Raw genomic sequence first — 12,903 nt, 5'->3', positions numbered from 1 at the left:
TTTAAGTCAGGTGTTGGACAAGATGATCTCTGAAAGTCCCTTACAAGCTAAATTATTCTACAGTTCTGTGCCATTGATTTATGTGTTAAGGGGCTATTCAAGGGGCCTCTGTAATTTGGCATGTTTTTCTCTTTAGTTGAAAGTCTTTGTGAAGCTGTCACAACATCACAAGTGAGCGAAGCAGACAGATCAGAGGAAAGTACTGAGGAAGTAAGTGTGAAGCATAGATTTACTGCCAATGAAATCTTGGAATCTCTTCTGGATGGTGAGTAAAATTTGATACTTGTGCATATTCAGAGTGCTAAAACAATTGATACCAGATTGGTTTTTTTTGAAAAGTTTCTCAGTCAGTGGCAAAATCAATAACAAATAATATAATAAAAGTTGTCTTTGGGCAGGTGCTCAAATAGTATAAATTGTCGTATAGCTTGGTTGAAGGTATGCTTTCTTGTCACTGCTGCTCAGCTCCACAGCAAATCTATACTGTAAAATAGGCCATTTCCCAAGTTACTTACTTTTTGTCAGGAGGCCTGAAAACCAGAATTGACATTCCAGTAATTTCAGCTGTAAAAGGTAGCATAAATTTCTTACAAAAAAATTACAAATAAAGTCTTGTGAAACAGTGATAATTTTTAAGGTAGAAAAACTGGATTATGTTACACGTGCCATCCTGACTTCCAGATTTGTTTTTACCCAGCCTAGAATCAATTTCATAACACCAAATTATGTCAATCTCTATTTCAGCATCCTGTGAGTAACTGTAAAAAAGGATGCCACCTTTTGTTTTTCTAATCAGGATATGCTTTGATACCTTTATTTTACATTTTCTTGGGGCTTTATTTGTTAGATGCAGAAATAAAAGAAGCTGCAGAATCATCAGAAATTGATCTCAGTGTTGAAAAGGAAATGGCAGGTGCCAATCTTGAGAATAAGGTATTGTAACCAGTTTTTCTTTCTGCATTGCACATAGCACTCTGGGCGCTGGGCATGTACATGCTGTCCAAATTCTTATGGTGTAACTAAAGGCTGTTCTAAAACAGAAAGCGTGGGATAGGCAGATTTCACTCAGATCCGCATAATTCAGTTTAACAGAGGACACTGAAATTAATAATAAAATTTTGAAAAGCAGTCGTAAACAATCTGCAGAACAATTTTCTACCAGACCTATAGATCAGAGAGTTATAGTAACAGGCATTGCTTTCAAACCACTTGTGCAAGCCACTTAAGAGCCTGGTTCTTTGTTGTCCTCATTCAATAGATGCATCTCTAAGAGCATCCCTCCTCCTGTTTACAGGATAATGAAACTCTCCTTTCAGCTAATGCAAGGAAGACTTATGCATTGGAAGAACTTCGTTCTGAGAACAGGCACATAAAATAGGATGGATTTTCTTACAGCAGCTTGCTTCAGAATTTGGAATTAAACCAAAATGGAGCAATTAGAAAATAGAAGAGAAATTTCCCATTTTTCAAAGTCCTATGAGCAAATTGGGAAAAAAAGCAGAGTCAAAAGTCAGTACTGGACAAAATTAAGAATGAGAAATTTCATGAAGCATTAGACTGTTGGAGTAAGAAGTGTGAATTACTATGTGGAAAAAAGTGAACTCTAATTGAGTAATTCTTAGGTAGAGAAGAAAGGTCACAAAAGGAATACAAGGAAGAGACAAGAATAGAAGATAAGTAACTTGAAATGGAAATAAAACTGCTAGAAAAGGAGTTACTTAGCATTAGCACATTGTCTTGCATCACATCTGAAAGAAGGCTTATGTGCCTGAAACCTTGGGTTGGTTTGTTTGTTTTCTGTATTGGGAAGACTCTTGTTAATAAATACACTAATCTCCCCATTACCAGTGTACCAAGTTAGAAAGGAGAAGGAAGAAGACTGGAGTGGAAACAATGGGTTGAAAACAAAAATCCAAGTGAGGGAGCAGAGAAGCTAGGTGAAGAAAAATGAACCAACCTAATAGAGGGTAGAGGGGCTCAGATCTAGTTCATTAAAAGTTCCGGTAGTTAGACAATGAAAACTTTACCACTGAGGTTATAGAGAGGATAGAGCCAGACTTTTCTCAGAGGTGCACAGCAAAAGGATGAGCGTCCAAGATTACAAGTTGCAGCAAGGGGAATTCTGACTCTGTATAAGGAAGAAAGTGTACTGCAAGGATGAGCAAGCAGGAACAGGTTGTTCAGAGGGGTTTTGGGGGTCTCTACCCTTGGAGGTTTCCTGGATTTGACTGGAGAAGGACTTGAGCAGCTTCCTCTAATCTATTCTTATTTGAAGCTATCCCTGCTCAAAAAGCTGAAGGGACCTGCACCCAGCTCTTTCACCCTGTCATTATCCTATTATTCCACACCAAGTCATTATCCTGTTATTTATGGCCTATTATTTGGGCAAGGCTTGTGTCACATCTTACCGTGTCAGAATCAGACTTACCAGGAGGTGGCAGAACGAGCAAAGAAAAGAGGCAAGGCAAGGGCTTTTCAGGATGCTGCGTGTCAGTTGCTGGGTGTGCAGTCCTGGGATTGTGGAGTGCCAGTTTTGGACTCAGCTAGCCTGGGGAAACAGGAGCTGGACAGCCAGAGCAAGAGTTTCTAGCTTGGGGATTAGATGCTGACTAGGCTCTGGAAGGGAGAGTGTTGCCTCTGAAACTTGAGAGGTCTCAAGCAGGTATCTGTGAGAGGTGGTCCCCTGACTTCTTGCTCCTGTCTTGTAAACGCATCCCTGCGGGAGCTGTCCAAAGCACAAACCTGCTCTGGGATCTCACCATCTTCATCTCTCTGAACCACGGTGCTGGGGAACAGTGGCAGGGAGGTGGTGATAGCCCTCAGCACTGTTAAACACCTGAAATTATTGCCTTGCTCCTAGCTTGACTTACAGGGCATGTGCTGAAGCTGTAGCCATGCAGCAGAGATGGTGCTGTCACCTGGTCAGCTCAGCTGAACCTACCTCAGGCTCATTCCCCCAGTGCTTAAGTGGTGCTGCATTGAGAAGACCACAGGCACTGGGGCTGGCCATTTGCAACTCCTTGGTCAAGCCAAAGGCTTTGCCCCTGCATACATCCTTTTTCAAATTAGAAAGGGCTTCAAAATCTGAAAGAAACTCTACTCTTGTTCAGTGCGTGGGCTCTACTTTGTGTGCTCTCTCTTCCTCATCCTTCCAGCATCACCTTTTCTCTCTCCCTCTTGGCTCTGCTCTGCCGCCTTGCCTGCTGCTCACTGTCCAGCAAAGGGAAAGCAGAGCTGCTTTGTGCCTGTCCTTGTGCTGCACAGAGACATCTGTGCAAAATCTGCTGCTTCTCATAGCAGAGCTGAGCAGTTTTATGGCTTGGGGATGCAATGAGGAGGAGGAGATGAAGATCTGGCAGGGGAATGGAAGGCAATACTGAAGGGAGATAATGTGAGAGAAAGGAGTGGAGGAAGTGCTGCAGCTGGTGCTCCTTTCCCCCATGTATATCTGCTTTGAGCTGTGTTTGGAAGCCTGGCCTTTTACATCTTCATTTTCAGTTATTGCAGCTAAACGTAGGAGATGCTTTGCTCTCTGTGGTGGAAAATCAGACTCAGCGAGAACTTAAGAGAACCAGAGAGAAAACAAACACTTCCCAAACCCTCCTCTGCTCCTATAAAAAAAGAAAAAGTATGGGAATTGTGAAGTGACTGTACCTTGCTGCAGAGGCAGAGTAGTAACCATGCTAGTGCATTTTGCAGAACATACTGGGAAAGTATCTTGCAGGACATCTAAGGTATTTGCCATAACCCACTAACATGACTCCTGCTAGTTTCTTACTGCATTAGTATCTGAGTTGCGTGCTGTCTCATCCTACTGTAAGTAACCTAAATCTACTGTCCTGTGTATACAGAGGTCTGTTTACTGTCTTTCAAAACTGTCATGTAAACAAAGAATGAATGGAAATGGGGGGTTTTTTTGTAGCATTAGTCACAAGAGATTAAAATTGTGGATGAAGTATTTTTATTTTTACAGTTGTGCTTAGAAATCTGGTGATTTCAATGGAAACTCCAGTGTTCATGAACTATTAGTCTTCATAGGTTACTGCTTCTGTTTTTTCCATGTAGCCACATAAAGGTTTGACTCAGCACTGCATTTCTTAGAAATATGAATGTCTCCACTATTTAAAAAAAAAAATTACCTAGATGATACAATTTTGAAGTTAAAACCTACTTTTTAAAGCAACATATGTTTATTTTAGGAAGGAAGTATGAATTTCCCAGGATATACAGGCACAGAAATAAGTTTATTTAAACCTTAGACACAATGTATTAACTATATAGTTAACAGTGGTCAAAGCTTTGAAAATCCTTCTCTTTTATTTTCTAGATTGTACAAGCAATCCAGAACTTAACCCGTCTCTTGTACAGCATACAGGTGACTATTCCACTGCTAACTTCATAGAGTAATTAGTCTTAATAATTTACTTCTTAAGATTTGTTGCCCTACTTTTAGACATTATATCAGTGGGTACTGATCTCTACTGATTGTTGCATAAGTTGTCATAGAACATATTTTTAGTCTACATGAGTAGTAGGTTTCTGTTAAGATCTGAATAGTGCTTACTTGCTTGGAGATCAGCCTCTCTCCCAGAAAAGGATGTTTGTACAGTCTAAAAATCTAGCAGGAAAGTAGAATGATGGCCCTAATTGAACTGATGTCATTTCACATACAAATTTCTGAAATTATAGTACAAATTTTGAAAAATGTTAGTATTTTCTTTTGACTGTTCTGGCTAGTTAGTAAACAGAGGCTCTGCCACTTAGATAGCAAACTCAACACATTTTAGATATTTCAATCTCAATTAATTACTTTGTATATTCTGTAGGTTCTTAGTCTGAAGTGTTTTCCTCTTTTATGCTGAGTTTGAATGTTTTAAGTTACTTTTTCTTTTTTAGATGTAGTTTTATAATTTTATTTTTAAATTTTTAATTTGATTGTGCTTTGATTTTTAGACCCTATTGACATTAGCATATTTCATAATAATTCTGGAAACCTTGGGCTTAGAATTTAAGTGGGTTGAAGCAGTGCAAAAGCAAAATAAAAAGCTCAAAATTCAGGCAAAATTTTTGAATAATTGAAAAACAGATAGGGATAATAAAACTAAGGCTTGGGTTCATGCCTTAATTGTTCGGACCATGAACTGGCAGTAAGGTGCAGAGAAACAAGTGGAGGATCCTGTCCTTACCCTGTTTGTAAATCACTGGAACTGATCTAATACTGGAGAGAGAGCCAAATAAAGTGGGGATTGCACTTTGCATAAAGTTAAAAACTTTATGGGATGGACAGCATGGGGCAATGGAGCTGTGTGAATTCTCTGGGAATGTCTGCTGAAATAGATTCCCATGCAAGCTCTTGAAGATAGGCGGTGCAATAAGTGCTTCAGCAGATGTAGGGCTTGCTTGCTTTTCTTTCTTCTTAATCCCAGCTATTTATTTTTGTGTTATTGGAGGGTGTCACAATCTTTAATGCAAACAATGTCACAACATTCTTGTGAAGGATGGAACATGGAACTCTTGACTGTAAAACAGAAACGTCAAATTTGAAATCACTACTATACTGCAGATTTATGCTTGTACTTGGTCAGATGTGTGTAGTGGTATGGTCCTGGTGGCATGGCTATGTTGGCAGGTGCCTGTAGGGCTGATGTTAATTGGACTGCAGTATTTCAGATTAGAAAGGAGAGCCTTGGGGTTGGAGTGAGCTGTGCTGGAAACAGGAAAGTTTTATGCCACATTAGGAATACTTTGGTGAGTATAGCATTCCCAATGCCTTAATGGCCTCTTTAACCATGAAAAATCATTTTTTCTGTGTGCTTTAATATCCTCTAACAGAACAGAACCCCAGCTGTAACTGAAATGCATATCCACAGCTGTAAAGTAAACATGTATAGTAATACTAAGTGTAAACCAGAACCATGTTAAAAGTACTCAGAACATTTGAGTGCTATTTGTAAGGGCACGATCACAGAATTTTTTGTACTTGCTTGCGGAGTAACCCCCCAAACAGTATTAAGCAACCTCAACAAGAGGTTGAAGCATTTTCATATAATGATTCTGTGTAAAAACACAGAAGTGGATTAATGCTAATATTTAAACATTTGTGTCTGATTTTGTTGTGGAGTCTAGGCAGCACTGACTATCCAGGACAGCCACAGAGAGCTCTATAGGTTACTCCTGCAAGAGAATGAGAAGACTGGTCGGGGCCACGGTTCTTGGCTAAACCTCCTTTTGGAGCAAGAAAAATATCGGAATCTGGAAAAGCAAAGGGTAGAACTGGCCAACATACACAAATTGAAGCAGCAGTTTCAGCAAGAGCAACAGCGATGGCTGCGTGAATGCGACCAGCGGCAGCGGGAGCAGGAGGCACAGGAGGCCCGTCTGGGGCAGTGGGAGCGAGAATGTGGGTGCAAGGAGGAACTCCTGGAAAGGAGCCAGCAGGGACTGGCACTGCAGCTTCAGGAGTACCAGCAGAGCCTGGAGAGGCTCCAGGAGGGCCAGAAGATGGTGGAGAGGGAAAGAGAAAATGTAAAAATCCAGAAGAAACTCCTGTGGCACTGGAAGCATGGTCAGCAAAGTAACCTGTTTTCATCCAGAACAGTCAATGAGGTGTGTGGTTCCCCATTTTAATTACAGCCCTGACTTAGAGACTTGCCATGATGAATAGACCAGTAGGTCTTGGGTTTTGTTGGTTGCTAATGTAGCAAGTAAGCATGTGGGAAACTGGAGATTGAGGCATATCCAAGGGTTTTCTTTGAATCTCATGAATTTTAACCAAGGAAAGTGCAAAATCCTGACCCTGGGAAGAAGCAACCCCATGCACAGGTAGATCCCCACCAACTGGAAATCAACTTGACCCTCTACAACTACCTGAAAGGAAGTTGTAGCAAGGTGAAGGTTTGGCATCTCTCTCAGGCAACTAGTGACAGGACAAGAGGAAATGTCCTCAAGCTGTGTCAGGAAGGTTCAGGTTGAACATCAGGAAGTATTTCTTCATTGAAAGGGTGATCAGGCATTGGAACAGGCTGCCCAAGGAGGTGGTGGAGTCACCATCCCTGGAAGTGTTCAAGAAACAACTGGACATGGCACTTTGTGCTGTGGTTAGTTGACCATATGGGGATGCTTGGTCAAAGGTTGGTCTCAATGGTCTTGGAAGTCTTTTCCAACCATAATGATTCTTTGATTCTATGAAAAGGACATGCGGATCCTGGCGGTCCATTTTTAACATGAGCAAACAACGTGACCTTGCTACAAAGGTGGCAGATGGTCAAAGTATTGCTAGTAAGTCAAGCAAGGGGATCCTTCCTTTCTTCTCTGGCCACACCTGGACTACTGTGTTCAGTCTGTCTCCCTGGTACAAGAGCGAGCCATGGAGTGGAGAGGCGGGTGGAGGTGTGGAGGGGGTGGTGTGATGGGTGTCCAGTGAAGTGCCACAAAGATGTTTGGGTCATCTCTTCAGTGAGGAAAGGCTGAGACTGTTCAGCCTGGAGAAGAAATGGGTCTTGTTAGTGGGGTTTCTTATTCATCAAAAAAATACCTAAATGGAAGGTCTAAAGAAGATGGGGCCAGGTTCTTGCCAGTGGTGCCCAGTGAGAAAACCAGAGGCAATGGGCACAAACAGAAACCCAGAAGGTTCCTTTTGAACATCAGGAAACACTTTTTTCCTTTGAGGGTGACTGATCCCTGGCACAGGTTGGCCAGGGGTGTTGTGGACTCTCCATCATTGAAGATATTCAAAAGCTACCTGGACACTGTCCTGGGCAATTGGCCCTGCATGAGCAGAGGGATTGGACTAGATGACCTTCAGAGGTCCCTTCCAACCCGACCTGTTCTGTGATTTTCAGCCCTACAAAAACCAAGGCTGATGTTCCTTAAATTGAGGCAACAGAAATTTTAAATGTGAGAATCTGTGCTGTATTCTGTTTTGCTACTGTGTTTTCAAGATACATTGTATCTCTGCATCTTGTAAGAAAGCTAAAATACTGTAATGCTTAGGCATATATGGCTTTTAGTGAAGTTTTTGGTTGCTGTCCTGGTTCCTGGATCACAGCACTGTCTTCAGTGAGGAAAAGGGGCACCTCCAGGAGTAGAAAACACTAGGCTCCTGTGACCCCCGTGTGTCAGGCCCTGCTGTCCTGTTCCTCTGAAACAAGCAGCCCCTTAAGGAGAGGAGGTTGGTATGTGGCTCCATCCCTGACAGTATAAATCCTTGGAATGGTCATTTTTGGGGGTGCAATTTAAAGTAGCTCCGAAGCTGCTTAAGGGTTTAACACCAAAAACAATTAAGTTTTTGTTGAGGGTAAAGGGTACAGTTTGGTTCTGAAGTCAGCTGTCTGGGCACTCACCTACCAGGTGGGACCTCACCTCTGGTCCCCACCTCAGTGGGTACAGTCTTGATTTCCATTACTGTTTTCTAAACCACACAAAATTCAAGACATTTTGTCTGGCTTTTGCATATACTGAAAGCTCACTGACCCAAACAGCTTTTTTTTGCCCTCAGGTTCCCGTTTTCACAAGAAAATCTGTAGAGCCTTTCTGCAGGCCATCTCCTTCATAGTTTTTTCAGCTGGCAACTCACCCATAACAGGCAGAGACCATTTGGTGTCTAAGCCTGTGTCTGCATGAGGGGTGAAGGATTGGCCTCCTGACCTCCCCCTCTCCCTTTTCATCCACCTTTTATGAACACCGTGTGAGCATGACTTAGCCCAAACAGCAAAGACACTTTTTACTAGTGTAGCATGTGGTACCATTTTGACTTGTTCAGCAGTGCTTAAGAAGTGAATATAAAAGCAAAACTGAACTTGCCCATCAGCTTTAAAGGATGCAACTTCTAAAATCTTTTGAGGAGAGGAAGCTGAAGGTCAATTGCCTGATGCAGGGATGGCCAGGATCGCACTGACAGAGAGGCAAAATAATTAAATGCTGAGTGTCAGACAGTGGTAGTTCTTGTAATCTAGTATTTAATTTGTAAGACTAATTGTATTTTTATTTCAAGTAGACTATGTGGCTTTGTAGCTGTTGCAGGCCTTGAGATTGTCTTTGGCCACTATATGTTTTCCACTACCCTACTCCTTGCAGCAGCAGAGATGGCTGAGTGGTTGCCAGTCAGCCAGTATTACCAGCCCACTGTTTTTTTATGATACTGAACCTAGGTAGTTTTGGGTGACCAAATGTTGCAGTAACTCGCACTTCTCTCCTGCTTTTTTTGTGATCTTGGCTTTAACAAACACCTGCAGGCAAAGGGTCTGCAGGAGTTGCATTTTCAGCCCCTGGGAGCCATAGCTTGCTTGCTGAAAGCTGTTTGCCATCCATAGGTTGACTGCTGCAGTACAGTTCTCTGTGATTACCTGTCTATGTGAGGAACAGTGTTATTTTTGGATTGCAGAGTATCCAGATTTACATATGTGAAGTAGTACCTCGTTTAGCCCTGAGACAAAATATTAACCACCCTAAAGGAGTTATCAGAACTCACCACAGAAGCAGTAGCAGTCCTTTGTTATCTGTTATTTTGGAAATATTACTTGTTTTGAGGTGAGCTAAGGCAAGATCTTCTAGGTTATTGCTGTTTATTCCTGAACACACATCAAATTTTAACACATTTGAGGTTAGCGTCTGGCAAATTAGGTGACTGTTTGCTATGAATCCTCATTCTGTGTGGCAGTTAATTTTATGTATCTTGGTATAAGGATTCTTCAGGATGATCCTCACAGTCTTACATTTTAGTTTCAGGTAGTGAGGAGCAGGGTGTTTGGACCCTATGACCCTTAACAGTCTCTTCCAACTTGGGAGATTCTGTGATTCTGGTGCTTGACAAAGGTGAAAATGCTGTTCTCTGTTTTGTTTGTTTGTTTGTTTGTTTTCCCCTTCTGCAGATAATGGGACATAATCAATTGGACAGCTTACATGGTGAAAATGAATTCTACTTCAATGAAGCTGTAGTATGTATGTCTTTAAGGAGTCTCGACAGATCAGATTCTTCTCTCGTTTATGAGGATGGTGTGTATGGGCTGAATATCTCAAATTCTGATGTAGTAAGGACTAGTGAGAATCAGGTGGACCTCAAAATGGATGCTTCTTGTCAGCCAGCTTTAACTAGTGCACTGTGGAAATCCATTGGTCCTTACCAGCAGATGTCTTTTTCCTGCAAAAGCAACAAGGATTCCTTTAATAATGGTAACTAGCACTTTATTTAATTAAGAAGTGGTATGAGCCGTTTGTCACCTCTCAGGATGAATAGTTCTAGGAACAAAGACAATTTGATATTGTTGGAAGCGATATATTTTGATAAAATAATTGCATGTCTCTTTGCAAGCTTTTTGAGGGTAGATGAGAAAAAAAGCAGAACAGAAATGCAGAAAACTTTTGAAAGAACCCATAAAACTCCTATTTATGTCTGCATAACAGAACTCAGAATGTTGTTCTCTCCAAATCTTTTTCGAGTGCTACTTGACTTTTTTTTGTGAGCTGAAGTCACTCTTTTTTCAAGTACATTTTATTGTTTTAGAATGTATGTGCATTACTTGATTTCTGATTAGAATACCTCTTGATTTACTATCCTAGAGTGATAATCAGTGTTCAAGTACTCTTTTCTTCTTCATTGAGAAATGAAAATATCTTGAAAGATTCTCTAGTTGTGAACAGATAACTTCTAAGGGATAATGTAATATTTGACAATAAGCTATGTTACTAAAATAGCTCTTTCTCATTACCTTTCTTTATTCTTGTATTTTGCCAGAACATCCAAAGATATGTAGATTGCATGGCAGTTATTGATGGTTGCTACCAAAATGAGAGGAAGAGGCTGCCTATTTGAGCATGGCATTGCATTGACAATTCCTTGAAATACTTAAAAATACACTAATGAGAAACTCTAAACTGTCTGGGATTTATTTCTTGTGCTGCATAATATTAGTTTTGATTTAACTAGTTTCATTAGGTTGAGAGGTAGAGCAGCATGTAAACACACAACAGCTAAAAGGCTTAGGGACAATGGTGCACTTTCGGTGTAATAGATTAAGTAATCTGCTGGGGTTTTCCTGCACAGGTGTGAAATTCAGGGAAAACATGGCAAGTCAACGCTTCAACAGTACCTGAGCTCCCATTTTTCTGCAGCTGGCAGTACAAAATAACTTGTGTTTTCACACCAGCTTCATACAGGTCAGGTCATAGCAAAGGCCGGTGGGCAGCAGAATTAGGAGTTGAAAACATACACAGGCACAATGGATTTTAATTGTCTTAGATCCTTGATTAAGGACCTTGCTCCTTAGTACTCTTTGTAATGTATTAAGCAGGCATCCACTACAGCCTTATTAGTCCTTGATATGTGGGTTGCCAAAATAGTATTTTATAATCAAAGGCAGGGCAGGCTAGTCACATCACCAAAATCAGCAAACCAAGCTGATTAGTAAAGGAGATTAATATTTCTAAAAATGCCTAAATAATTAGCCTGGTGAAACTCGTTCTAGTTTGACTGAAGTTGTCATTTTAGTAATACGTTAGCTAAGCTAGTGCAAATTTGAAAAGCAACACATGTGAGTTTAAACCTGTCATAAGTATCTTAGCTTGCATTGGCAAACATTCAGATGCAAGCTAACCAGGATACTTTCTACTGAGCCCACATGAGAGCATCTAGTTTAATTAAACTGGCTTGTACCAGTTTAATTGCATTTACTCTTAGATAAGCTGGTGGAGCTTCTCTATATAAAGGCACCTACAATAGACCAGCTTTGTGTTCAGCTGTTGTCAGTTCATCTTGTGTAGACATCCTTATCTTGTTGTGGTAATGGAGCACCAGGGCAGTGCTAGCAGCTTGGGGACCAGCACTGGCTACAAAGCCTGCCCAAGAGGCTGGTAGGCTAGTACAAGTCTCTCTGGCTAATTCATGTTGTAAAACCTGCAGTTACTGCCTGAATGGTGCCACAAGGTGCCTTATAAGAAGGAGTGAAGCAAATCCTTGTGGCATCCTGATGGTGCACATGATGCTGTCAAGCCCACGAGAGCATTGCTAGAGCAGGTAGGGCTGGAAGCCTCCCCCCAGAGGTATGCACGATCACATTCTAAGTTGCATTTGTGATTCAAAAGGTGACAAGTATTTTATGCTCTGATCGTGCAGTGCATGAGGCTGCATGGTTTAGACAGTGGTTCATGCAGCAGGAGCCTGTGTACAGGGAGTGGGGAATGAGAAGAATGCTAAATTTACCCCTAAAGGATAGATGGAAGAAGACCAATTGGAAACGTAGGGGAAAACCCATCTGGGCCGCTGATATATGGCAGGACATTGCTACCCGGGTAGAGAAGCTGATTGTGAGAGTCCGCCACGTAGACGCCCATGTGCCCAAAAATCGAGCCAATGAGGAGCATCGCAACAATGAACAGGCAAACCGAGCTGCACAAATTGAGGTGTCACAGGTGGACCTAGACTGGCAGCACAAAGGTGAACTGTTCTTAGCACGATGGGCCCATGATGCCGCTGGCCATCAAGGCAGAGATGCCACCTACAGATGGGCACGAGACCGAGGGGTGGATCTAACCATGGATGTTCTCTCTCAGGTTATCCATGACTGTGAGACATGCGCTGCCGTTAAACAGGCTAAGAGACTGAAACCCCTGTGGTATGGTGGACGGTGGAATAAATACAAATATGGGGAGGCTTGGCAGGTTGATTATATCACACTGCCACAGACCCGTCAAGGTAAGCACTATGTGCTCACCATGGTGGAAGCCACCACTGGATGGCTGGAGACGCATCCTGTGCCCCACGCCACTGCCAGAAATACCATCCTGGGCCTCGAAAAACAGGTCCTGTGGCGGCACGGCACCCCAGAGCGGATTGAGTCAGATAATGGGACACACTTCAAGAATAGTTTAGTTACCACCTGGGCGAAAGAGCATGGCATTGAATGGGTC

The 12,903-nt window shown here is 41.9% G+C and overlaps 1 protein-coding gene across 6 annotated transcripts in view; it reads left to right on the top strand.

Moving 5' to 3' along the window:
- ARHGEF28 (Rho guanine nucleotide exchange factor 28) overlaps positions 1 to 12,903 on the top strand; it is a 67,844-nt gene that overhangs the window by 33,619 nt on the left and 21,322 nt on the right. For 2 of the 6 annotated variants that reach the window (XM_027883271.1, XM_027883263.1), the window contains exons 22-26: positions 137 to 265; positions 848 to 933; positions 4,328 to 4,375; positions 6,127 to 6,606; positions 9,870 to 10,170. In XM_027883271.1, the coding sequence (XP_027739072.1) occupies positions 137 to 265; positions 848 to 933; positions 4,328 to 4,375; positions 6,127 to 6,606; positions 9,870 to 10,170 (1,044 nt within the window). Of the gene's footprint in view, positions 1 to 136; positions 266 to 847; positions 934 to 4,327; positions 4,376 to 6,126; positions 6,607 to 9,869; positions 10,457 to 12,903 lie in introns of all 6 variants that reach the window. The other 4 variants (XR_003571168.1, XM_027883281.1, XM_027883294.1 and 1 more) reach the window with 4 other exon arrangements.

This window comes from Empidonax traillii, unplaced genomic scaffold (assembly GCF_003031625.1).
Source record: "Empidonax traillii isolate 1590-97213 ecotype Southwest subspecies unplaced genomic scaffold, ASM303162v1 scaffold8:size5222938, whole genome shotgun sequence".
NCBI lineage: Eukaryota > Metazoa > Chordata > Aves > Passeriformes > Tyrannidae > Empidonax > Empidonax traillii.
The sequence above is the reverse complement of the archived record's forward strand: the minus strand, read 5'-3'. Positions and strand labels throughout refer to the sequence as shown.